At 37.9% G+C, this 20,851-nt stretch overlaps 1 protein-coding gene across 1 annotated transcript in view; it reads left to right on the forward strand.

Moving 5' to 3' along the window:
* Nucleotides 1-20,851, forward strand: part of TRPC5 (transient receptor potential cation channel subfamily C member 5) — a 248,517-nt gene that overhangs the window by 165,239 nt on the left and 62,427 nt on the right. Inside the window, exons 4-6 of the mRNA XM_007535841.3 lie at nucleotides 6,265-6,601; nucleotides 7,946-8,085; nucleotides 15,257-15,579. Of these exons, the coding sequence (XP_007535903.1) occupies nucleotides 6,265-6,601; nucleotides 7,946-8,085; nucleotides 15,257-15,579 (800 nt within the window). The remainder of the gene's footprint in view (nucleotides 1-6,264; nucleotides 6,602-7,945; nucleotides 8,086-15,256; nucleotides 15,580-20,851) is intronic.

Here is a 20,851-nt window from a genome sequence, read left to right on the forward strand (position 1 = left end):
GACTGGGAGTATGGACCGACCAGTCAACGCCCATGTTCAGTGGGGAAGCAATTACAGAAGCCAGACCTTCTACCTTCTGCAACCCTCAACCACCCTGGGTCCATGCTCCCAGAGGGCTAGAGAATGGGAAAGCTACCATGGGAGGGGGTGGGTTATGGGGATTGGGTAGTGGGAATTGTGTGGAGTTGTACCCCTCCTACCTTATGTTTTTGTTCACTAATCCTTTCTTAAATAAAAATTTTTTTTAAAAAAAGCTAATAACCAGAATATATAAAGAATTTGCCAAACTCAACAACAAGAAAACAAATCACCCCATCCAAAAATGGGGGGGGAGGACATGGACAGAATATTCACCACAGAAGAGGTCCAAAAGGCAGAGAAACACATGAAAAAATGATCCAGGGAGTCGGGCTGTAGCGCAGCGGGTTAAGCGCAGGTGGCGCAAAGCACAAGGACCGGCATAAGGATCCCGGTTCGAACCCCAAGGATCCCGGTTCGAACCCCGGCTCCCCACCTGCAGGGGAGTCGCTTCACAGGCGGTGAAGCAGGTCTACAGGTGTCTATCTTTCTCTCCTCCTCTCTGTCTTCCCCTCCTCTCTCCATTTCTCTCTGTCCTATCCACCAACGACAACAACAATAATAACTATAACAATAAAACAAGGGCAACAAAAGGGAATAAATAAATAAAATAAATAAAAAAAATAAAAAATGATCCAAGTCTCTGATTGTCAGAGAAATGCAAATAAAGACAACAATGAGATACTATTTCACTCCTGTGAGAATGTCATACATCAGAAAAGGTAACAGAAACAAATGCTGGAGAGGTTGTGGGGTCAATGGAACCCTCCTGCACTGCTGGTGAGAATGTCAATTAGTCCAACCTCTGTGGAGAACAGTCTGGATAACTCTTAGAAGGCTATAAATGGACCTACCCTATGATCCTGCAATTCCTCTCCTGGGGATCTATCCTAAGGAACCCAACACACCCATCCAAAAAGATCTGCATACACATATGTTCTTGGCAGCACTATTTGTAATAGCCAAAACCTGGAAGTAACCCAGGTGTCCAACAACAGATGAGTGGCTGAGCAAGTTGTGGTATATATATACAATGGAATACTACTCAGCTATAAAAAATGGTGACTTCACCATTTTCAGTCGATCTTGGATGGACCTTGAAAAATTCATGTTAAGTGAAATAAGTCAGAAACAGAAGGATGAATATGAAATAATCTCACTCTCAGGCAGAAGTTGAAAAACAAGATCAGAAAAGAAAACTCAAGTAGAACTTGAACTGGAATTGGCGTATTGCACCAAAGTAAAAGTCTGGGGTGGGTGGATGGGGAGAATACAGATCCAGGAAGAATGACAGAGGACCTAGTGGGGATTGTATTGTTTTATGGAAAACTTAAAAATGTTATGCATGTTCAAACTATTGAATGTTATGCATGTACGAACTATAGAATGTAAAACATTAATTCCCCAATAAAGAAATTAAAAAAAAAAACTAGTATAGTCATGGGCTCTTCGGAATATAACTAAAATAGGATTACTAAGTATCTACAAAACGGAGAATCCCCCCCAACTCTTCATCTGAACTATTCCAGCCTTTAGGTTCATGATTAGTCAATATATTTTTTTTTTGGCTTTATATGTTAACTCTTTTTTCAGCCAACAGGTTCCAGATGCTACCATGATGCCAACCAGACTTCTCTGGGAAGATGACCCTACCAATGTGTCCTGGAGCCCCACTTCCCCAGATTTTCGCCCCACTAGGGAAAGAGAGAGAGAAGCTGGGAATGTGGATCGACCTGCCAACTCCCGTGTTCAGTGGGGAAGCAATTATAGAAGCCAGACTTTCCACCTTCTGCACCTCATAATGGCCCTGGGTCCATACTCCAAGAGATATAAAGAATAGGAAAGCTATCAGGGGAGTGGATGGGATACGGAGTTCTGGTGGTGGGGATGGTGTTGAGTTGTACCCTTCTTATCCTGTGGCTTTTCTCAGTGTCTCCTTTTTATAAATAAAAATTACAAAAAGAAAATATAATTCTTGAACTATCAATCATGGACTTTTTGTAAATTTCTTTTAAGTAAATTCCAGCTGAGTTAGTATATGATGTTATGATATTAGTCCTAACACTTTTCCTCTTCTGCATGTTTAGACAAGAAAGGGTGTTAAAGAAAGGGCAAATTAACAACTTGATTTATTGCTAGCCAGACAAAAATACTTTCAAAACCAAAGGAAAATAAATAGATCTCATTTCCATTCCAAATCATGGCCATAAGCCTAAGCATGTTTTCTATTAGTTTGTTTATCCAGAGTATACATTTGTTGATAACCTCACATTGGTTAGGAAAATAAGTAAATGTGAATCAATTTTAAATGAACTATGCCTCGATTCTCTGCTAAGAGGCATATCAATTCCCAGGAGAGCTATATAAAGCAAATGTTCAGGCTCCATGCCAAAGCCAGACCAGAGAGGCTAAGTCAGTTTGTAAAGTGACCTGGGAATCTGTATTATTTTAGTGTTTCCTGAATAATTTTAATGAAAAGTAAAGTTTGAAGAGTCTACTCCTCCAGAATGATGGAAGGAATAATAGATAAGCAGACCAAAGTATAAACCTAACAAAGTGGGGATTTTTTAAATATATTTTATTAGTTACTTAATAATGATTCATAAGATTGTAAGATAAAAGTGGTACAATTTGATATAATTCCTATCATCAGTGTTCTGTATCCTACCCTTCCATTGAAATCTTTCCTATTCTTTATCCCTCTGGGAGTATGAACCAAAGATTTCTACAGGGTACAGAAGGTAGGAGGTCTGGCTTCTGTAATTGCTTCTCCACTGGACAAAGAGGTTGACAGGTTGATCCATACCCCAAGCCTGTTTCTGTCCTTCCCTAGTGGGATAGAGCTCTGTAGAGGTGAGATTCCAGGACACATAGGTGAGGTCATTTGTCCAGGGAAGTTAGGATGACTACATGGTAGCATCTGCAACTTGGTAGCTGAAATGTGATAAGATATAAAACAAGACAAAGTGTTTAATAAACATGAACCTACAAGTAAGAATAGAGCAGATGAAATTAAGGGTCTTCATGTGGGGAGAAGCTAGTAGGTCTATTTTAGTTATTATTGACCCGTGACTTAAGTAGTTTTCTTTTCTACTTTCAAAAGTGTGTTTTTATTAGTGATTTAATGTTGATTTACAAAACTGTAGGATAATAGGGACATAATTCCATATTGTTCCCTTTACCATAGTTCTGTGTCTCCATCCCCTCCACTGGAAACTGTAGTAGTTCTCCCAATGTCACTGGCATGAGTTAATTCTGTAACTACCTTTGTCTAGCTCAAGCAAAGATTATTAAGACATAGGATCTTAGGAACATAAGTAAAATAATTTCCTGGCTTCAGGAAATTATTATTCTCCCAGGAGAGCTATATAAAGCAAATGTTCAGGCTCCATGCCAAAGCCAGACCAGAGAGGCTAAGTCAGTTTATAAAGTGACTTGGGAATCTGTATTATTTTAGTGTTTCCTGAATAATTTTAATGCAAAGTAAAGTTTGAAGAGTCTACTCCTCCAGAATGATGGGAGGAATAATAGATAAGATATTATAAGGAATAATAAGATTATTCTTCTGCCCTAAGGTTGCTATTTTCATCTTCTCTATTCCTACTTTTTGATTCCTGTTTATTAAACATTCTGTCCTGCTCTATATCTTACTGCATTTCAGCCACCAAGTTCCAGATGCTACTATGATTCCAACTTGACTTCTTTGGGCATATGACCTCACCAATGCTTCATGGAACTTTACCCCCTCTAGAGCCCTACCTCACTAATGAAAGATAGAAACAAGCTGGGGGTATGGATCAACCTGCCAACATCCATATTAAGCAGATAAACAATTATAGAAACCAGAAATCCCACCTTTGCACCAGAAAAAGAATTTTGGTCCATATTCTCAGAGAGGTAAATGATAAGGGAAGAAAATTAGAGGGCTCTGTACCCCTATTCCATCAGGGCTCAAAGTGTTTGTCACCAGGCATCTTGTTTTTACATCATCACTAAAAGGGGAACAACTCTGGAAAACACCAGAGGAAGTCAAGCACTGTTTCTCTTTTTGAGAGAAAAGAGTAAAAATGGAAGGACATTCAGAAGTAGTAGTAGGTGCAGAGGTGATTTAGAAAAGTGAAGGCAGGGTTATTGAAAAAAATGGGAAAAATAAAATATATATAAACACACATACACATAGATATAGACAGATAGTTACAGAATCAACCTATGTCAGTGACTTTAGTAGTTTTTGCTTGAGCCTAATAGCTAGCATGCAAGTGGGCTAAGAGTACTGTCTGGGAAGATGGTGTCAGAGCTGAAAATTGGACCATAAAGCTGGATCAGGGCAGAAAGTAGTTCCCAAATATGAGTAAACTATGTAACTACCATTAATTGTAAATCCCATAAATCTTACTTAGAGCCCATAATCACATTTAGCAACAGAATCTAAATAACCTCTGAGTCTCTGTCAATCTGAGCTTGCATTCCACGTTCACAACTAGGAACATTCTAGGCTGCACTCATTTCAGGACCAGTCTTTCTCAAGTGGCGTTATAGGTTGATCCAGCCTCCCTTTGGAGAATTGGGAAGTTCCTACTATTGCTGTTCTACATTGAGGGTAAAGTCCCAGAGAGGCCCAGAAGAGGGCTTATGGAAGTTACCAGTGATGCTGGAGAGAGGGCTATTTAAGAGATCTAGACCCATAATATTTATGTGGGAATCCCAGGATTCCCTGACTAGAGCCCTAGATGATGGTGGCCTGCTAGTAACCAAAAAGGCATCATTATAGTATGCCAATCTTTTGCCCTTATCCAGCTTTGTAGTCCTTACTTTATCTGACAAGGTTAGATTTAGAGAGATTGAAGGAAGTGAAGTAGAGGGTAGGAGAGGAGAATATCTAAACCTAAGTAGTAAGTATTTGATTAGGTATTTTATGGTGTATTTTTTAGGTCTTTCTATTTGCTTGCTGCACTTACTGAGTCAAAGTCTACTCACTGTATACTACTGAGCACTCTCACCTGGAGGTATATATTTTCCCCTAATTTATAGATACATTTGGACATGTACGCTATCCCTTAGGCACTGGTCTGTATCTAGGTTCTGTAACTTTGTTGAGAAATGTGCCATTGAAATGGAACTAGGGAGTCCCATGTGTTGGAATAGGTCTCACCAGTGTATTGAACCTGGAGGGTTGACATCTCAGGCTTGGTGTCTCTGGACACAGTTCGAAGTGAAACATGGCATAGTGGCACTGGTTGCGTTGATTCAGTTGAGGTCAGCAGATGCATTATCACATGGCAGGGGATGAAGAGAAGCATGAAGAAATACAAGCAAAGTCCCAGAGGTTCCAAGACTTGGAAAAAATACAGATTTTAAAGAGAATGAACATGGTTCCTTGCTGTCATAGAGTTTAAGAAGGCAATATATTATTATTATAACCAAGTTATTTGGGAGCTTGGTTTACTTTGAAAAATCACATGGTTAGGATTTATTGCACCATACAATATCTCACCATTATTTATATCATTTAATACTATTTACAAATAACTATTTCTTAGATACTGACAGGACTGGTTGCTTCTGGTCTTCCTGGTCTAAGATTATAGGTGATTTAACATTTCAATAAAAATTATTATTATAAATATAATTATATAAATCACTACTTATTTAATATGACAAGGGAAATAGGTTGAATGTCTCAAGTTACTTAAATGCATATATTTCATTTTTGAATATATATTTCTTTAGTCTAATAACTTAAAGTTTCAAACTTGTAAACTGATTAAATTCTGACACTGAATTTTGAATATATTTTTAAGAACCAACCCTAAAGAAATTTTATATCAATTTTTTAATGTTTCATTTTATTTTTATTTTGTAGTCACTGGGGCTTCACTGTTTCAGACCTATTTTTTCAGATAGAAAGACAATGAGAGAGATGGAGATAGACACAGAGAAAATGACACCACATCATTGACGCTTCCTTCAGTGTGGTGGGAGTTGGGCTCAAACCTAGGTTGTGACCATGAAAAATTAAGTGCACTATTCAAATAAACTATTGTTCTGGCCCTAGTTCCCACACATTCATGGAATCTGAAAAATCACATCTCTCCCAGAAGTTCATTCATATAGATGACTGAGAGTTATAAAGAATGTACACTTCTAGACATACCAGATACCTAATTTATTCTCTTCTTTTTCCAGTTTGTTGCTCAACCCAATTGCCAACAGCTACTTGCTACTTTGTGGTATGATGGCTTCCCTGGATGGCGACGGAAACACTGGGTAGTCAAGCTTCTGACCTGTATGACCATCGGGTTCCTGTTTCCAATGCTATCTATAGCATATCTGATCTCTCCCAGGAGCAACCTTGGGTTGTTCATCAAGAAACCTTTTATCAAGTTCATCTGCCACACAGCCTCATATCTGACTTTCCTCTTCATGCTTCTCCTGGCTTCACAGCACATTGTCAGGACAGACCTCCATGTGCAGGGTCCTCCCCCAACTGTTGTGGAATGGATGATATTGCCTTGGGTTCTTGGTGAGTCTAAGAAACCAGGACTTATATTCATCCTGCCAACTGGTTAGTTCTATATAAACTACTGGGGAAATAAGCAGTTAGGTAGGTCATCAATTAGAGTTACTTCTCACTGTAAAGTGAAGTAACTGAAGTCAATCTCTGAAATGTTATTGTTTATTTCCAATGATCTGGTTGCTCAATATTATATAGTCCATAGTAAGATGGGCAGTTAACCCAATCATTGTAGACTTGCTTATGCTAATGTAATATCTTGAAGGACAGGGAAGTTGTCAAGTAGTTGGTTTAGAAGAAAAGTCAAGTATCAGAACCAACCTTGGGCATACTAGGCAGCACAAGTTCTAATCAATCTATTTAATCTCTTCTTTGACAGAAATGAGGGGCAGTTGTATCTGCTGCTTTCTCTTGACTATTTCACACCATCTAAGTAATTATTCAGGGTTCACATTCTATTTGGATGCCAATTCCACAGTCTAGATGGAAAACTGAAAAAAATATACTATTTGTGGTAAAAAGCCATTTTACAAGTATTCTTCAGCCATAACTAGATAACACTCAATGCTCCAGTGTATTCCAGTCTATGTTCTTAGTATTCAAGCTATGTTCTTCTAGTCAGCAATAATAGCATCAAATAGCGACATTTTAAATATATGCAATCTCAAGTTCCACCCTAGAATATACAGAATTAGAACATTAACATAATTCCCAGGTGATTCGTATACTTTAAAGTCTGAAAAGTATTTCTTTGACCACAGCCATACTTTTTATGACTGTCTACATTCTACAGAAATCAAGTAAGAGCTCATGAAACATCTACTGAATGAGAGAGAAAAAAGAAAATATTCTAAACTATTTCTAGCTCCCATTGGTAGCTTCAGCCCTAACATCCAGTAATTTAGTCGGTAGTCACTTTGCTCACCTCAGAACTCACTGAAAAAGGTTCTCCTTAGCATACAGTGAAATTAAGAACTATGTGATAACATTGTCTTGAGTGATTTATACACAAAATTATTTCCATGCAAAATTGTGAGAGTATAATTAGGCACGCAAAATTGCAACCACATTTCAGTAACTATAGTAACAATTCTGAAATATACTAGCATCCAGAAAAGCATCTTCAGAAAAAAAAAGAAAAAGAAAAGAAAGCCTATCATATTTAGCAAATTTAAAATGGGAGGTGAAGTAGTATGGAGTGAAATGTGCTTACTATCTCTAGGGACTTCACTCCTGACCCCTATTTATCCACTGATATCACTTTACTTGCGGGGGGGGGCGGTTCTTACTGTGATGAATATGATCACTATTCTGACCCTATATAGAAATAAATATTGTGCCTCCATTCTTCAGGTTTCATTTGGGGGGAAATTAAGGAAATGTGGGATGGTGGCTTTACTGAATATATTCATGACTGGTGGAACCTGATGGATTTTGCAATGAATTCACTCTACCTGGCAACTATTTCATTGAAGATTGTGGCCTATGTCAAGGTAACTTGAAATATTCACCATTTTCTTAAGCAATTATTTTGATTACATTAAAGTTAAGATAAGCACACAACTTAACAAAGTAAAACAAAAGTGAATTTCTGGCATGTAAGACAAGTTAATAGTTACAAGAGAAGAGGAAAAGGTAAATCAGGACAAAGGATACAAATGTATGTTGAAAAAAATAGACTCACAGAGGTGAACGAACATAGTATACACATCTATTAATTTTCCAGTGATACACAACCAAAAATTATACAATGTTATAACACAATAATACCTCAGTGAAAAAGTAAAATACTTTATCATTGTTTACATGAAGTGCAAAAGTGGAGATGACAGACCAATCCAGAAAGTTCCATATAATCAGAAATTCTCTCAATGGTATATAAGTAGTTTTCACTTTTAAGCAAAAAAAAAAAGAAGAAAAAAGAGTGGAAATGGAACAATTTGTAAATGGCCCTTTAAGATATTAACTTTTGAAACACTAATAGTAAAAGGGTCTTCACTTATCACCAACTTATTCAGTGTTTCAATGTTCACTTACGATATCCTTTCCAAAAAGATGGCTCTCCAACACACATAAGATAGAAACTTCACAGAATTTTGTCTCTCTAAAAGCTTCTCTTAACCTTTATCACGTCATTAAAAGTGCTGGTTTATATTTTTCTGATATTATTCTCTCTGTGACACATGCACTAATAAATCTTCTTCCCTGTGAGGTCAAAAAGAACAAGACACTTCTTTCTCTTCCAATATGAAGTCATATTTCCCTGACCTGCTGAGTTGTGTCTTCTCAAAACTAAGTACACATCCTTCTTTTCTTTATATGATAGATAACAGAACACTAGAAACTTCGCTGCAAGACAACTTCAGTTGCCTCTGTTTTCTTAATCACTTCCACCATCAGATTGTTCATTCAAGCTGTTAAGAATTCATATTTTTTTCTTGCCTCCAGGGCTTGATTCTTGCACTACAAATCCACTGCTGATGTGGCCACTATTTTTATATTTATTTATTTATTTGGAAAGGATAGAGAGAAACTTAGAGAGGGGGAATATAGAGAGGGAGAGAGAAAGACACCTGCAGACCTGATTCACCACCTGTGAAGCAACCCCCCTGCAGGTGGAGAGCCAGGGGTTTGAACCTGGACCTTTGCCCATGTCCTTGCACTTTGTATTATGTGCACTTAACCCACTGCACCATTGCCCAGCCCCCTGAATCCATCGTTTTAAATATTACCCAAATGTATCTCTTTTTTAATTTTTATATCTTTAATCTAATTCAAATATTGTACACATGCACACACACATACACACACACAAATGCCTTCATGTCTAACACTTCATATTGCATAAACTCAGGCTCTCAGTTCTGATTTGGTACTCACTATATAATAGAATGGCTATACTCATCTCCTGAGTTGAACTTCTCTGGCATGAAGAAGGACTAGCAATTCAGTCTATAAGAGTAGTTAGTCATGCTTATTGGTATGAAATAACACACTAAGAAGTTTTAGGAAGAAATGCCTGTCCCCCAAATCTCCAACAACTTCATTTGTTTTTATACCCCTAATATTCATATTGCATAAGTTATAAGGCCTTTTTAGCCTTATAACTTTAACTTTAAGGTAATTAGTTATATAGAATGTGAATATTGAATGCAATGCCGTAGTAAAAAGCTTTCTAAAAATACATTTATTATTATTATTGATTTAATAATGATATACAAGACAGTAGGATAAGAGGGGTACAATTCCATACAATTTTCATGACCAGAGTTCCATAGCCTATCCCTTCCATTGAAAGCTTTCCTATTCTTTATCCTTCTGGGAGCATGGACCCAGGATCATTATGGGATGCAGAAGGTGGAAGGTCTGGCTTCTGTAATAGCTTCTCTGATGGATGTGTGCATTGGCAGTTCAATCCATACCCCCAGCCTGTTTCTATCTTTCCCTAGTGAAGCAGGGCTCTGGAGAGGTGGGATTCCAGGGTATACTGGTGAGGTCATCTGCCCAGGGAAGTCAGGTTGGCACCATGGCAGCATCTGCAACTTGGTGGCTGAAAAAACATTAAAATATTGTTTAATAATCAGGAATGTAAAAGTAAGAATATAGCAGATGAGGTTTGGGGGTCTCCATTTTGGAAAAAGCTAATATGCCTATTTTAGGTATATTTTAAGGGACCCATGACTTTACTAATTTTTTGCCTGAGTCCGACAGCTAACATGTAGGTGGATAAAACGCTTTTTAAAGGAAATCTAGCTGTGCCTTATATTTGTGGTTAACATTTAACAAATAACGAGAAAGAAAAAAATAAAAACAGTGAGGGAAAGAAATGTTTGAATCTCTGGTTACAGTGCCTGGATAAAATCCATGACATTCTGTCACTCTACTATGTAACACTTTCACTAAAAAAGTATATGTATCCATCCTTTTTAATTGAAATTTATATCCTGGAGGGTCAATCAATTATCAGGTTTAGAAACTGGTGGGTTTTGCTTAAAGGAGAAAGTTTAGAGTTGATGGAAAAGATTAACTCTCGGGACCATGAAAATGTATAGATGCCCAACATTTATTAAAGCATATAACTCATCCAATTTAACTGGCAAAGCTTTCAAGAAGTTAGATAATTCCCCACCACAAAGTATGAAGATAAATCAGCTCTACTAACCTGAATACATGTTCCTCATCTGACAAACACTAACTCAGAGGATATATTTGAGAAAAATTGAAGGCTTCCCCTCCAAAAGGGAAATTTACAAAGTAACAGATGAGGGTCCAGTTAGTGGCACACCTGACTGAGTGCACATGTTACAGTGCATATGGACCTGTGAGTTCATAGTGCTGGCGCTGAGCCCCAGTGACAGCCCTGGTGGCAGGTAGAGGAAGAAAGAGAGAGAGAGAGAGAGAGAGAGAGAGAGAGGAAGGAAAAGAGAGAGGGGGAGGAGGGAGGGAGGGAGGAAGGAAGGAAGGAAGGAAGGAAGGAAGGAAGGAAGGAAGGAAGGAAGAATTAAAAATAAATGAGAGGATTGGCTAGATCACTGACTTTCTATCTTTCAATTGTTTTCTATGGAACCAAATCTTAAACTGTAAATTTATAGAAAATGTCAAAGTATTGAAGAACTCAAAAGATTGAATTAGGATTGAGGAAAAATATTCTACACCTCCATTTTCACATCTGGTGACTACCAGATGTTCTTACTGAACCACTGGGCTTCAAGAAACACAGTTTGAAAATCAGTTATATGTGGCCAAGGTTCAACAAACTATGGTCTGCAAGCTAAATTTGGCATATTTACTTATTTTACATGTCGTTTACTAATTCTACAAGAAAACAGTTGACTAGATCTAGCAAGTGCCATGTAACCCATAATAAAAAATCTGTACCTGGGAGTCGGGTGTTAGCCCAGCGGGTTAAGCACATGTGGCGCAAAGTACAAGGTCCGGCGTAAGGATCCCAGTTCGAGCCCATGGCTCCCCGCATGCAGGGGAGTTGCTTCACAAGCATGAAGCAGGTCTGAAGGTGTCTATCTTTCTCTCCCCTTCTCTGTGTTTCCCTCCCCTCTCCATTTCTCTCTATCCTATCCAACAACGACGACATCAATAATAACTACAACAAGGGCAACAAAAGGAAATAAATATTTAGGGGAAAAATCTGTACTAGTTGGGCCTAGATAGAAAAATCTTGCTGACTTCTATGCCAAATGAGTTACAAGTTCATTCATTGCCCTTACATTATGGATCTTTCTTCAAAGGGATATATACACCGCATAGACTTTCCAGGAATTCATCTTATATACTTTTGCATATATTACAAATGAATTCTCAGCATTCCATGGTCAGTGATCTTCCCTGTGGCTACAGTCCTGGTTGTAGAGAGAGAAGACCCCAGATTATAAATTAATTATACACGATCCAGTAGAAAATTTCTTGTTTAAAAGCATAGGTCTGTTTTGTTATCAACAAAAAGGCTTCTTCTCTCATACATACTTCTAAATCTGTAAAGGCCTGTATAAGATATATGTGTGATATTTAGCATTTGAATACCCTTTAATAGAAATAATGCTAGGATGAGTATTTTAAGACCTGAGCTTTATTTCTGGTTCTGCCATCAAAATTTTTGTATGATCCTGAGTAAGACTTCTGCCTCTATGGACTTCAGTGAAGCAGACATAGAAATGAACACACCTCACAACGATGCATCAAATATTTTGGAGGATGGAAAAATGAGGACATAGAGAACTTGGACAAGAGTATATCAAACTGAATTCAGTCACTTAAAATCTATCTGAAGCAAGTTGGGCAGTAGCACAGAGGGTTAAGCTCACATGGCACCAAGCACAAGGACCAGAGTAAGGATCCCAGTTCAAACCCCTGGCTCCCCACCTGCTGGAGGGTAGCTTCACAAGCAATGAAGCAGGTCTTCAGGTGTCTATCTTTCTCTCCCCCTCTATGTCTTTCCCTCCTCTCTCGATTTCTCTCTGTCCTATCCAACAACAGCGACATCAATAACAACAATAATAATAACCACAACAACAATAAAACAACAAGGACAACAAAAGTGGAAAAATAGCCTCCAGGAGCAGTGAATTCATAGTGCAGGCACTCAGCCCCAGCAATAACCCTGGAGGCAAAAAGAAGAAAAAGAAAAAAAATCTTTCTGAAACAGAAGCCCAAGTGTGGCAAATTTTCTCTAAATTCTTATGAGAGTGAAGAATGTTGAATATATACAAATGATTTTTTATTTGTGTGTGTGTGTGTGTGTGTGTATTCTCATCACTTTATTTTTTCCATTTTGTATTTGTGATTAATAGTGGGTTACAAGATTGTAAGATTACAGAATATGGTCTGTACCACACCTATCACCAAACTTTGGTGTCCCTCTCAACACCCAAAAATAGCCACCACACTTCTCACAAAGTCTTAGAAAGTTTGTTTGTTTCTTTTTTGCAAGTTAAAATTCATTAGTTCTCTAGATTCTACATATGTGTTAAACTATTCTGTAGTTGCCTTTCACCTCTTTACTTATTTCACTAAGCATAATTGCCTACAGTTCCATTGATTTTGTTCCAAAGGATAAAATATCACATTTTTTATTACAGAGTAGTATTCCATGGAATATATATGTTATAACTTCTTTGGCCAGTCATCTGTTGATGGGCACTTAGGCTACTTCCATTCTTTGGTTATTGTAAATAATGCAGCTGTGAAGATAGAGTATAAGTCCCTTTAAATAAGTGTTTTAATGTCCTTTGGTTAAATGTCTAAGAGTGGTATTGCTGGATCTTAAGGGAATTCCATTTTTATTTGTCTAGGGACTCTCCACACTATCTTCCAAAGGGGCTGTACCAGTTTGTATTCCCATTAACAGTGTAGTAGAGTTCCTTTTTTCTCCCCCACCACCTTTCCAACAACTGTTATTTCTTGATTCGTTGCTGTAGCCATTCTCACAGGCGTGAGATTGTATCTCAGTGTAGTTTTAATCTGTATTTCTCTAATGATAAGAGAATTATAGTATTTCTTCATATGCCTGTGGACTATGCACATCAGTTCTTTAGAAAACTGTTCAGTTCTTTGGCCCAGTTTCACAAATAATTTTTAAAACATTAGTTGCATCAGTTGTTGAAACTATATGTTATAGAGATGCTAACTATATAATTTGGTCCCCAGTGCAGCATCTTCTTGGGAAATTTGTTTACATTTAATCTTAAGAATTATAACTAGATGAGAACTCAAGGCAATATCCTTCAGATTGTACCACAGGCAAAATATATTTCTGTCATGTTAAGAGTAATAAACCATTTCTTATATTCCCATAGTATTTCCCCTTTTGCATATGAATAATCAGAAATATGTATAGAGAGTAGATACAATCTTCCTCCAATGGTGAAACTGAGAGATAAATCCGTTTTAAGTCACAAAGCCCAAATTTGAACTGGGTTTCCCAAGGAAATCATGGGTATTTCAACAAAGTTAGCTACAATTTTCCAAAAGCTGGAAGTCTAGGATAGCACCGAAAAATGTGCAGCTAACTCCAGAAAAATTCTCTCTTCTCCTTCAAGTTCCTGGATCTTCATTGTCCTAGAGGAGTGATAAAATACATTTATATACCACCATGGAGGGAAAATACTCTCAGTAAATTTAGTCTCTAAAAAGACATGGGGCCAGGGAGATAGGCAGTGGCTATGCATAAGACTTTCATGCCTAAGGCTACAAAATCTCAGGCTTAATCACCAATACCACCATAAGCCCGATCTGAACAGAGCTCTGGTATAAAAAAAGAAGGAAGATGAGGAGGAGGGAGATGAGGAAGAAGAGGATATGAGGAAGAAAAGAAAGTGAAAAGATGGCATGATTGCTGTAGAAGAGAATACATTACATACTGCTAAAAATTCAACAGAAAACTTAAATTACCCCTTAAAGAGACTCTACCAATCCCCAAACCACATTCAGCTGGAAAGAAAGAAAACAACATGCTGAGGAGGTTGACTCTTGTTCTTTCATAACTACAACATGCCCAGGGTGCTCAGATAAATGGAGAACTGTGGAGGTAGATCTGATTTGAAATCTCATTAGAAAGCAGAGCGGGGAAGCAATTACAGATGCCAGACCTCCCACCTTCTGCAACCCACAACGACCCTGGGTCCATGCTCCCAGAGGAATAGAAAATGGGAAAGCTATTGGGGAGGGGATGGGATATGGAGATTGGGTGGCAGGAATTGTGTGGAGTTGTACCCCCCATCCTATGATTTTGTTAATGTCTCCTTTCTTAAATGAATAAAGAAAAAATAAAAAGCAGAGCGCTTTTCCCCCAATACCATGAGTAAACCAGTGGCTCTGATCCAGTGACAATCACCAACCATCTGGTAAATTTACAGAAAATGTCTATTGATAAACTACAGGTTGTTGTTTTAGATTATTTGTAAAAGCTATCATTTTCTATTTGTACATGCTGGATATATGTATAGCTATAGGGGGAGGAGTTGATATATTAACATCATGTATTAATTTGATGAAAAATGAAAATAAATAGTACTGTGCACAGAATTTGTTGTCCATATGAATGTCTAGTGCATATTTTGGTGACTCAATTTGAATGTGGAAGAAAGGAAAGGCAGGAGAGGTTTATAGATGCTCACTGAGTCTTTCCTCTTGTGCACTTGTTTCTTTCAGTATAATGGCTCTCGTCCAAGAGAAGAATGGGAAATGTGGCACCCAACTCTGATTGCAGAAGCACTCTTTGCCATATCCAACATTTTAAGTTCCTTGCGTCTCATATCCCTGTTCACAGCCAACTCCCACTTGGGGCCTCTGCAAATCTCTTTGGGACGCATGCTGCTTGATATCCTGAAATTTCTCTTTATCTACTGCCTGGTACTGCTGGCATTTGCCAATGGATTGAACCAACTTTACTTTTATTATGAGACCAGAGCGATTGATGAGCCTAACAACTGCAAGGGGATCCGATGTGAGAAACAGAATAATGCCTTCTCCACGTAAGACTCCCCCTTCTCTTTTGCCTTTTCTCTGCCTTCTCCATTGCCCTACTTTCAGCTTTGTCACTGCCTTTTAACAGTACATGTAAAGCTCACTATAAATCAACTAAGAGTCTAAAAGTGAAAGGAGATCTTTCCCTAATTACAAGGGATGAGGGGTAGAATCAGAATTAATTGTGGAAGGGAAGGACACAAATACAAACACACAGGACTCCCAAGAGGCTCACAGAATTAATCCTAAACTCTTTTGCTAACACACCGTATTTTTAAAGTAATTAATGGAAACAGAGTAAATAACTCCTCACAAAAAGAAAGAGAGAGGGAGAGAGACAAAAAGATGACAGATGGGAGAAGTGTATCACTCACCAAGGAAATAAAACAACAGGGGCAATACTCTGAACAAGTGACTACCAAATCTAACTTAACTATTCTGAACTAAGAATAAAGACAAAGTAAAAATGCAAAACATGTTAATCAACTCTATGATATTGTGTTTTATAATAATAAATATAGGTTTGATTTTTATACCTGTTTCTGGAACCAAGCTCCTGAGGAGTCATAATTTCTTTTGATTAGAGCAATTAAATGTTTTTGTTTGTTATATTAGTGAGGCAACTTTGGCACCCCACATAAGGATGGTGTTGGTTGTCAGTGGAACCAGACATATGATTACAGGGCTGGAACTTTCATTTCCACTCCTTATCTCTGGAGAAGGGATAGAATCTGGAGATTAGAGTTCCCCTATGGGGCTGGGAAAATAGCACACAAAGGTTACGCAAAAAAGGAAAAAAAAGTTTTTCATGCCAGAGACATTTACAGTCCCAGGTTTGATCCCCAGCAACACTATAAATCAACACTGAGCAATGCTCTATTAAAAAAAAAAGTACTACAACAACAATAAAGAGACAACAAGGGCAACAAAAGGGAAAAATAAATAATTTTTTAAGTGTGTGTTGGGGGAATCAACTGTGCTCTGTCATCAACGGCCAATTTATGCATAATAAAACCTCCATACAAACCCTGCCAGATAGATAGATTTTGCAAAGCATATGGATTGGTGATAGCATGAAGTTGATGAGATAATGGAGATAATGGAGAGAACATGAATGCTTTGTGCAATTTCCTTGTATCCTGCCCTATGCATCTCTTTTTTTTTTTTTTCCCTTTTTCTATTTTAACTTATTTTATAAGATAGAGAAAATTTGAGAAGGGAAGGAGAGATAGAGACCTGCAGACCTGCTTCAAAGTTCAGTTCATGATGCTACCCCTTTGCAGATGGGAAGTGGGGGCTTGAACCTGGGTCTTTTGCGCATTGCATGCACTCAACAGGGTGTGCCACTACCCCCCTCCTGCCCGATGCATCTTTTCATCTGACTGTTCCTGAGTTATTTTTTATTTAAAAAAATACAGTAACCTACTGAATAAAATATTTATCTAAGCAAATTGGTTGAACCTGTGGTGAGATGTTTTCGAACCTTTGGTCTACAGCTGATTGATAAGAAGCACAGGTGACAAACTGAACTCTTGACTGACATCTGAAGTTCACTGGGGGCAGTGTTGTGGAACTCAGCCCTAAACCTGTAGGATCTGATGCTGTTTCCAGATGGCGTGTCAGAATGGATTTGAAACTGGACAGTACACTGATGTCAGAAATTTGATGTTGTGGAAGAACCCTCCCCAAGCTCACACACTGGAATTGGGTTCAAAACTGCTTTGTTGGTGTCAGAGATTTGCAAAAATGGTCCTAGCTCACAGGTACATCTAGTTTGAGAAAGAAAATAATAAAAAAGCCAGGGTTAGCAACTCTTTGACTCCTGGATGGCTAGCCAGATATTTATGTATTCAAATTGCAGTTGTACTGCAATCGATTACAAAAAGTAGAAGTTACTGATAAGATTTAGAAATGGATGTAAATCTGGCTCCCCATGGAGCTGGCTCATGATATATACAAGAAAATGTAACATCATAAGTAGAATAAACCAAAGCACTGACAGAATTAAAATAAATGTCTTTATACAGCATGACCAAATGTTGTATGCACTATGGTACTTCAATCTTAAAAAGTTCCAATCTTAAAAAGTTCCAAACAAAACCAATTTATTTGTATCTTGTCTCTGCTTGGAGGGATTTTAAAAGCTCAAGGGCAAAAAGAAAAAAAAATGTAAACCTGAACTGAGATCAGTTGATCACTTGGGAGCAAAAATCTACAAATGCTACTCCTTAAATTTCATTTTCTTAGTTCTAGCCCATGTCTCTAGGTTGTTGATTAGCAAATTCAGATTGATGAAGGACTTGTGTTCTTTGACAACTTCTGGCTAGGAACCTGAGGCCTTTTGTTTGGTAGTGGGTAAAATGGTGTGGTGGGGGCAGATAGAAGAGTGTCTAGGCATTTCACAAACTGTGATACCAGAATTCTAATATGAAGACCTGATTAGGGGTATGTTAGATAGAGAAAACAAATATATAATGATCAATAGAATAACAGAAGCTATAATATTTGATCAGATAATGTTTTGTGTAAAGAAACTTTGTCTCCTTTACCTGAAATTTTGTAAAAATGGGTATTATATCATACTGGAGAACTTTCTCCACATATTACAGAGGCAAAACCTGTTGATGAAGTTCTAGTAAAGTCTACAGAAGAAACACAGGAGTTGATGAAACTGAAGGAAAAATTTTCATGAGAATTGATCCGTTTGAACAGGGAAGGCTAGAAATAGTATTAGAGCCAATTCGCCATCTGGGATTAGTTCAAGGTTTTAAGTTGTCCACAATAGCACCAAACATGCACTAGAAATACCTCCTGTTACCATTTGAGACATAGGACAGTTTTTAATTTTTTTATTATTTTATTTTATTTATAAAATGGAAACACTGACAAAATCATAGGATAAGAAGGGTACAACTCCACACAGTTCTCACCACCAGAACTCTGTATCCCATCCCCTCCCTTGATAGCTTTCCTATTCTTTAACCCTCTGGGTTTATGGACCCATTGTGGGATGCAGGTGGAAGGTCTGGCTTCTGTAATTGCTTCTCTGCTGAACATGGGCATTGACAGGTCAGTCCATACTCCCAGCCTGCACAGGACACATTTAATTACTGTCCATAAGTTTTCTGCTTCCAGACATATAGAACTGCTGTGCATTTTCTTTGTAAATGGAACATTTACTTTTTCAAGACCATCAAGTTTCCAGATCCACTTTTGCTTTCTAACAAATAATTGCTAAGGGAAATGGATTAGGGAAAGAAAATAATGTATTTCTTACATGAATGTCAGCAGATACAGCTATGAAATCTATAAACACATGAACATACAAATTTTGGAAATGTTAGGACAGTTCTTTTCACTGAAGGCCTATTTGGAGACTCTGCATTTTGAGGCTCTGACATTGTGAGGTTTTCCCTCAATGTATTGCCCAAGATGATGTTCCAGTGAACAGAGTTTTACAAATATGGGCTCATTCTTCTGCTCATTTTGTGGCACTCCCCCTCTTCACTAGGCCACATCATTTGCCTTTCTTCCCAGAATTCAGGGAAAATTTTGGCAAACGCTAGAAGAAGAAGAAGAAGAAGAAGAAGAAGAAGAAGAAGAAGAAGAAGAAGAAGAAGAAGAAGAAGAAGAAGAAGAAGGAGAAGAAGAAGAAGAAGATGAAGAAGAAGAAGAAGAAGAAGTAGAAGAAGAAGAAGAAGAAGAAGAAGAAGAAGAAGAAGAAGAAGAAGAAGAAGAGAAGAAGAAGAAGAAGAAGAAGAAGAAGAAGAAGAAGAAGAAGAAGAAGAAGAAGAAGAAGAAGAAGAAAAGAAGAAGAAGAAGAAAAGAAGAAGAAGAAGAAAAGAAGAAGAAAAGAAGAAGAAGAAGAAGAAGAAGAAGAAGAAGAAGAAGAAGAAGAAGAAGAAGAAGTAGAAGAAGAAGAAGAAGAAGAAGAAGAAGAAGAAGAAGAAGAAGAAGAAGAAGAAGAAGAAGAAGAAGAAGAAGAAGAAGAAGAAGAAGAAGAAGAAGAAGAAGAAGAAGAAGAAGAAGGGAAATTCTCAGAAAGGCAAATGAGATACATGTGAAAAGAAAATATGGCCTAAATTGGTTGCCAAAGAGACAGTGATAATTTGGTTGTCAACTAGGATTGTATAATCACAGCTGGTTAATGTGATCAAGTCTTTCTTGACTGTGAACTCTCCTTCATTTCTTTTCTTTCTGTTTTTAATGTGTGCATGCATGCATGCATGCGCACGCACAAGCTCCAGGGTATTACTGGGCCTTGATGCCATTGTTCTCGGAGGACACCCCCATTCCTTTTCCCCCTATTTTATTATTTATCAGATAAGAGAAAAATTGAGAGGGGAGTTGGAGCTAGAGAGGAAGAGAGAAAGAGAAACACCTGCAGATCCACTTCACCCGACGTTAAGCACCCTCCCCATCCCTCCCAGCCCCCGCACATGTGAAGAGGAGGCCTTGAAGCCAGGTCCTTACACATATTGATAAGTGCACTCAACTGAGTGTGCCTTTGCATGGCCCCTACTTTATTTCTTTAGAAATGCAACTCACATCAACTTGTTTTTGTTATAAAAAGCAATTTTGTAGCGGCTTGAGCACCAGGAGACTTCACTGTTCCCATCAGAGGTGACCTTCTGGAGATCAGGTCCCTGGCAATTACCTTCTCATGTGAACTCTGCTGAAGAAATTTATGAAATACCTTCTTACAAGTTTGTACTGGTTATTAGCACCCCTATTGTCAACTGACATTTTGTTACTATCACTTGCCCAGCAGGGACAATTGACAAAAACGGGCACCCGCCATCCACAAAATTGTGTCTTGGGGCATCAGGTATGAAAAAGCACCAGCGTGCTGAGACAAAATTAGCAATAATTTTACCTCAGCTTTCCTCACACATGTTGATTTTTTTCTTCCATATAATTCTGACTCCAGTTTATGTATTCTTTTAAATGCCTCAACTCGGGCACTTATAATACTTATTAAAATGCAGAGTACTCCATCAGTCAGAAACACCCAAATTTTAGAGAGAGAAATGGGAACTTGTTCATATACTTGGTACATAGTACGACATCTGCTCACTGTCAGAAATTCTGTCTCTTTTGATTCTCCGGAGATGCCATTGGTATTCTTTGATGCAAAAACCTCCTCACTTACTTCCTATTACAGTTCTCTCACTCACTCCAAAGCTAACCTCATCAAAGCAAACAAAATAAATCAGGAACAACAAAATAGACCCCTTTATGGGCCCCCATAGGATCTTGTCCTCAACTTGGATCAACAAT

This window comes from Erinaceus europaeus, chromosome X (assembly GCF_950295315.1).
Source record: "Erinaceus europaeus chromosome X, mEriEur2.1, whole genome shotgun sequence".
In the NCBI taxonomy this organism is placed as follows: domain Eukaryota; kingdom Metazoa; phylum Chordata; class Mammalia; order Eulipotyphla; family Erinaceidae; genus Erinaceus; species Erinaceus europaeus.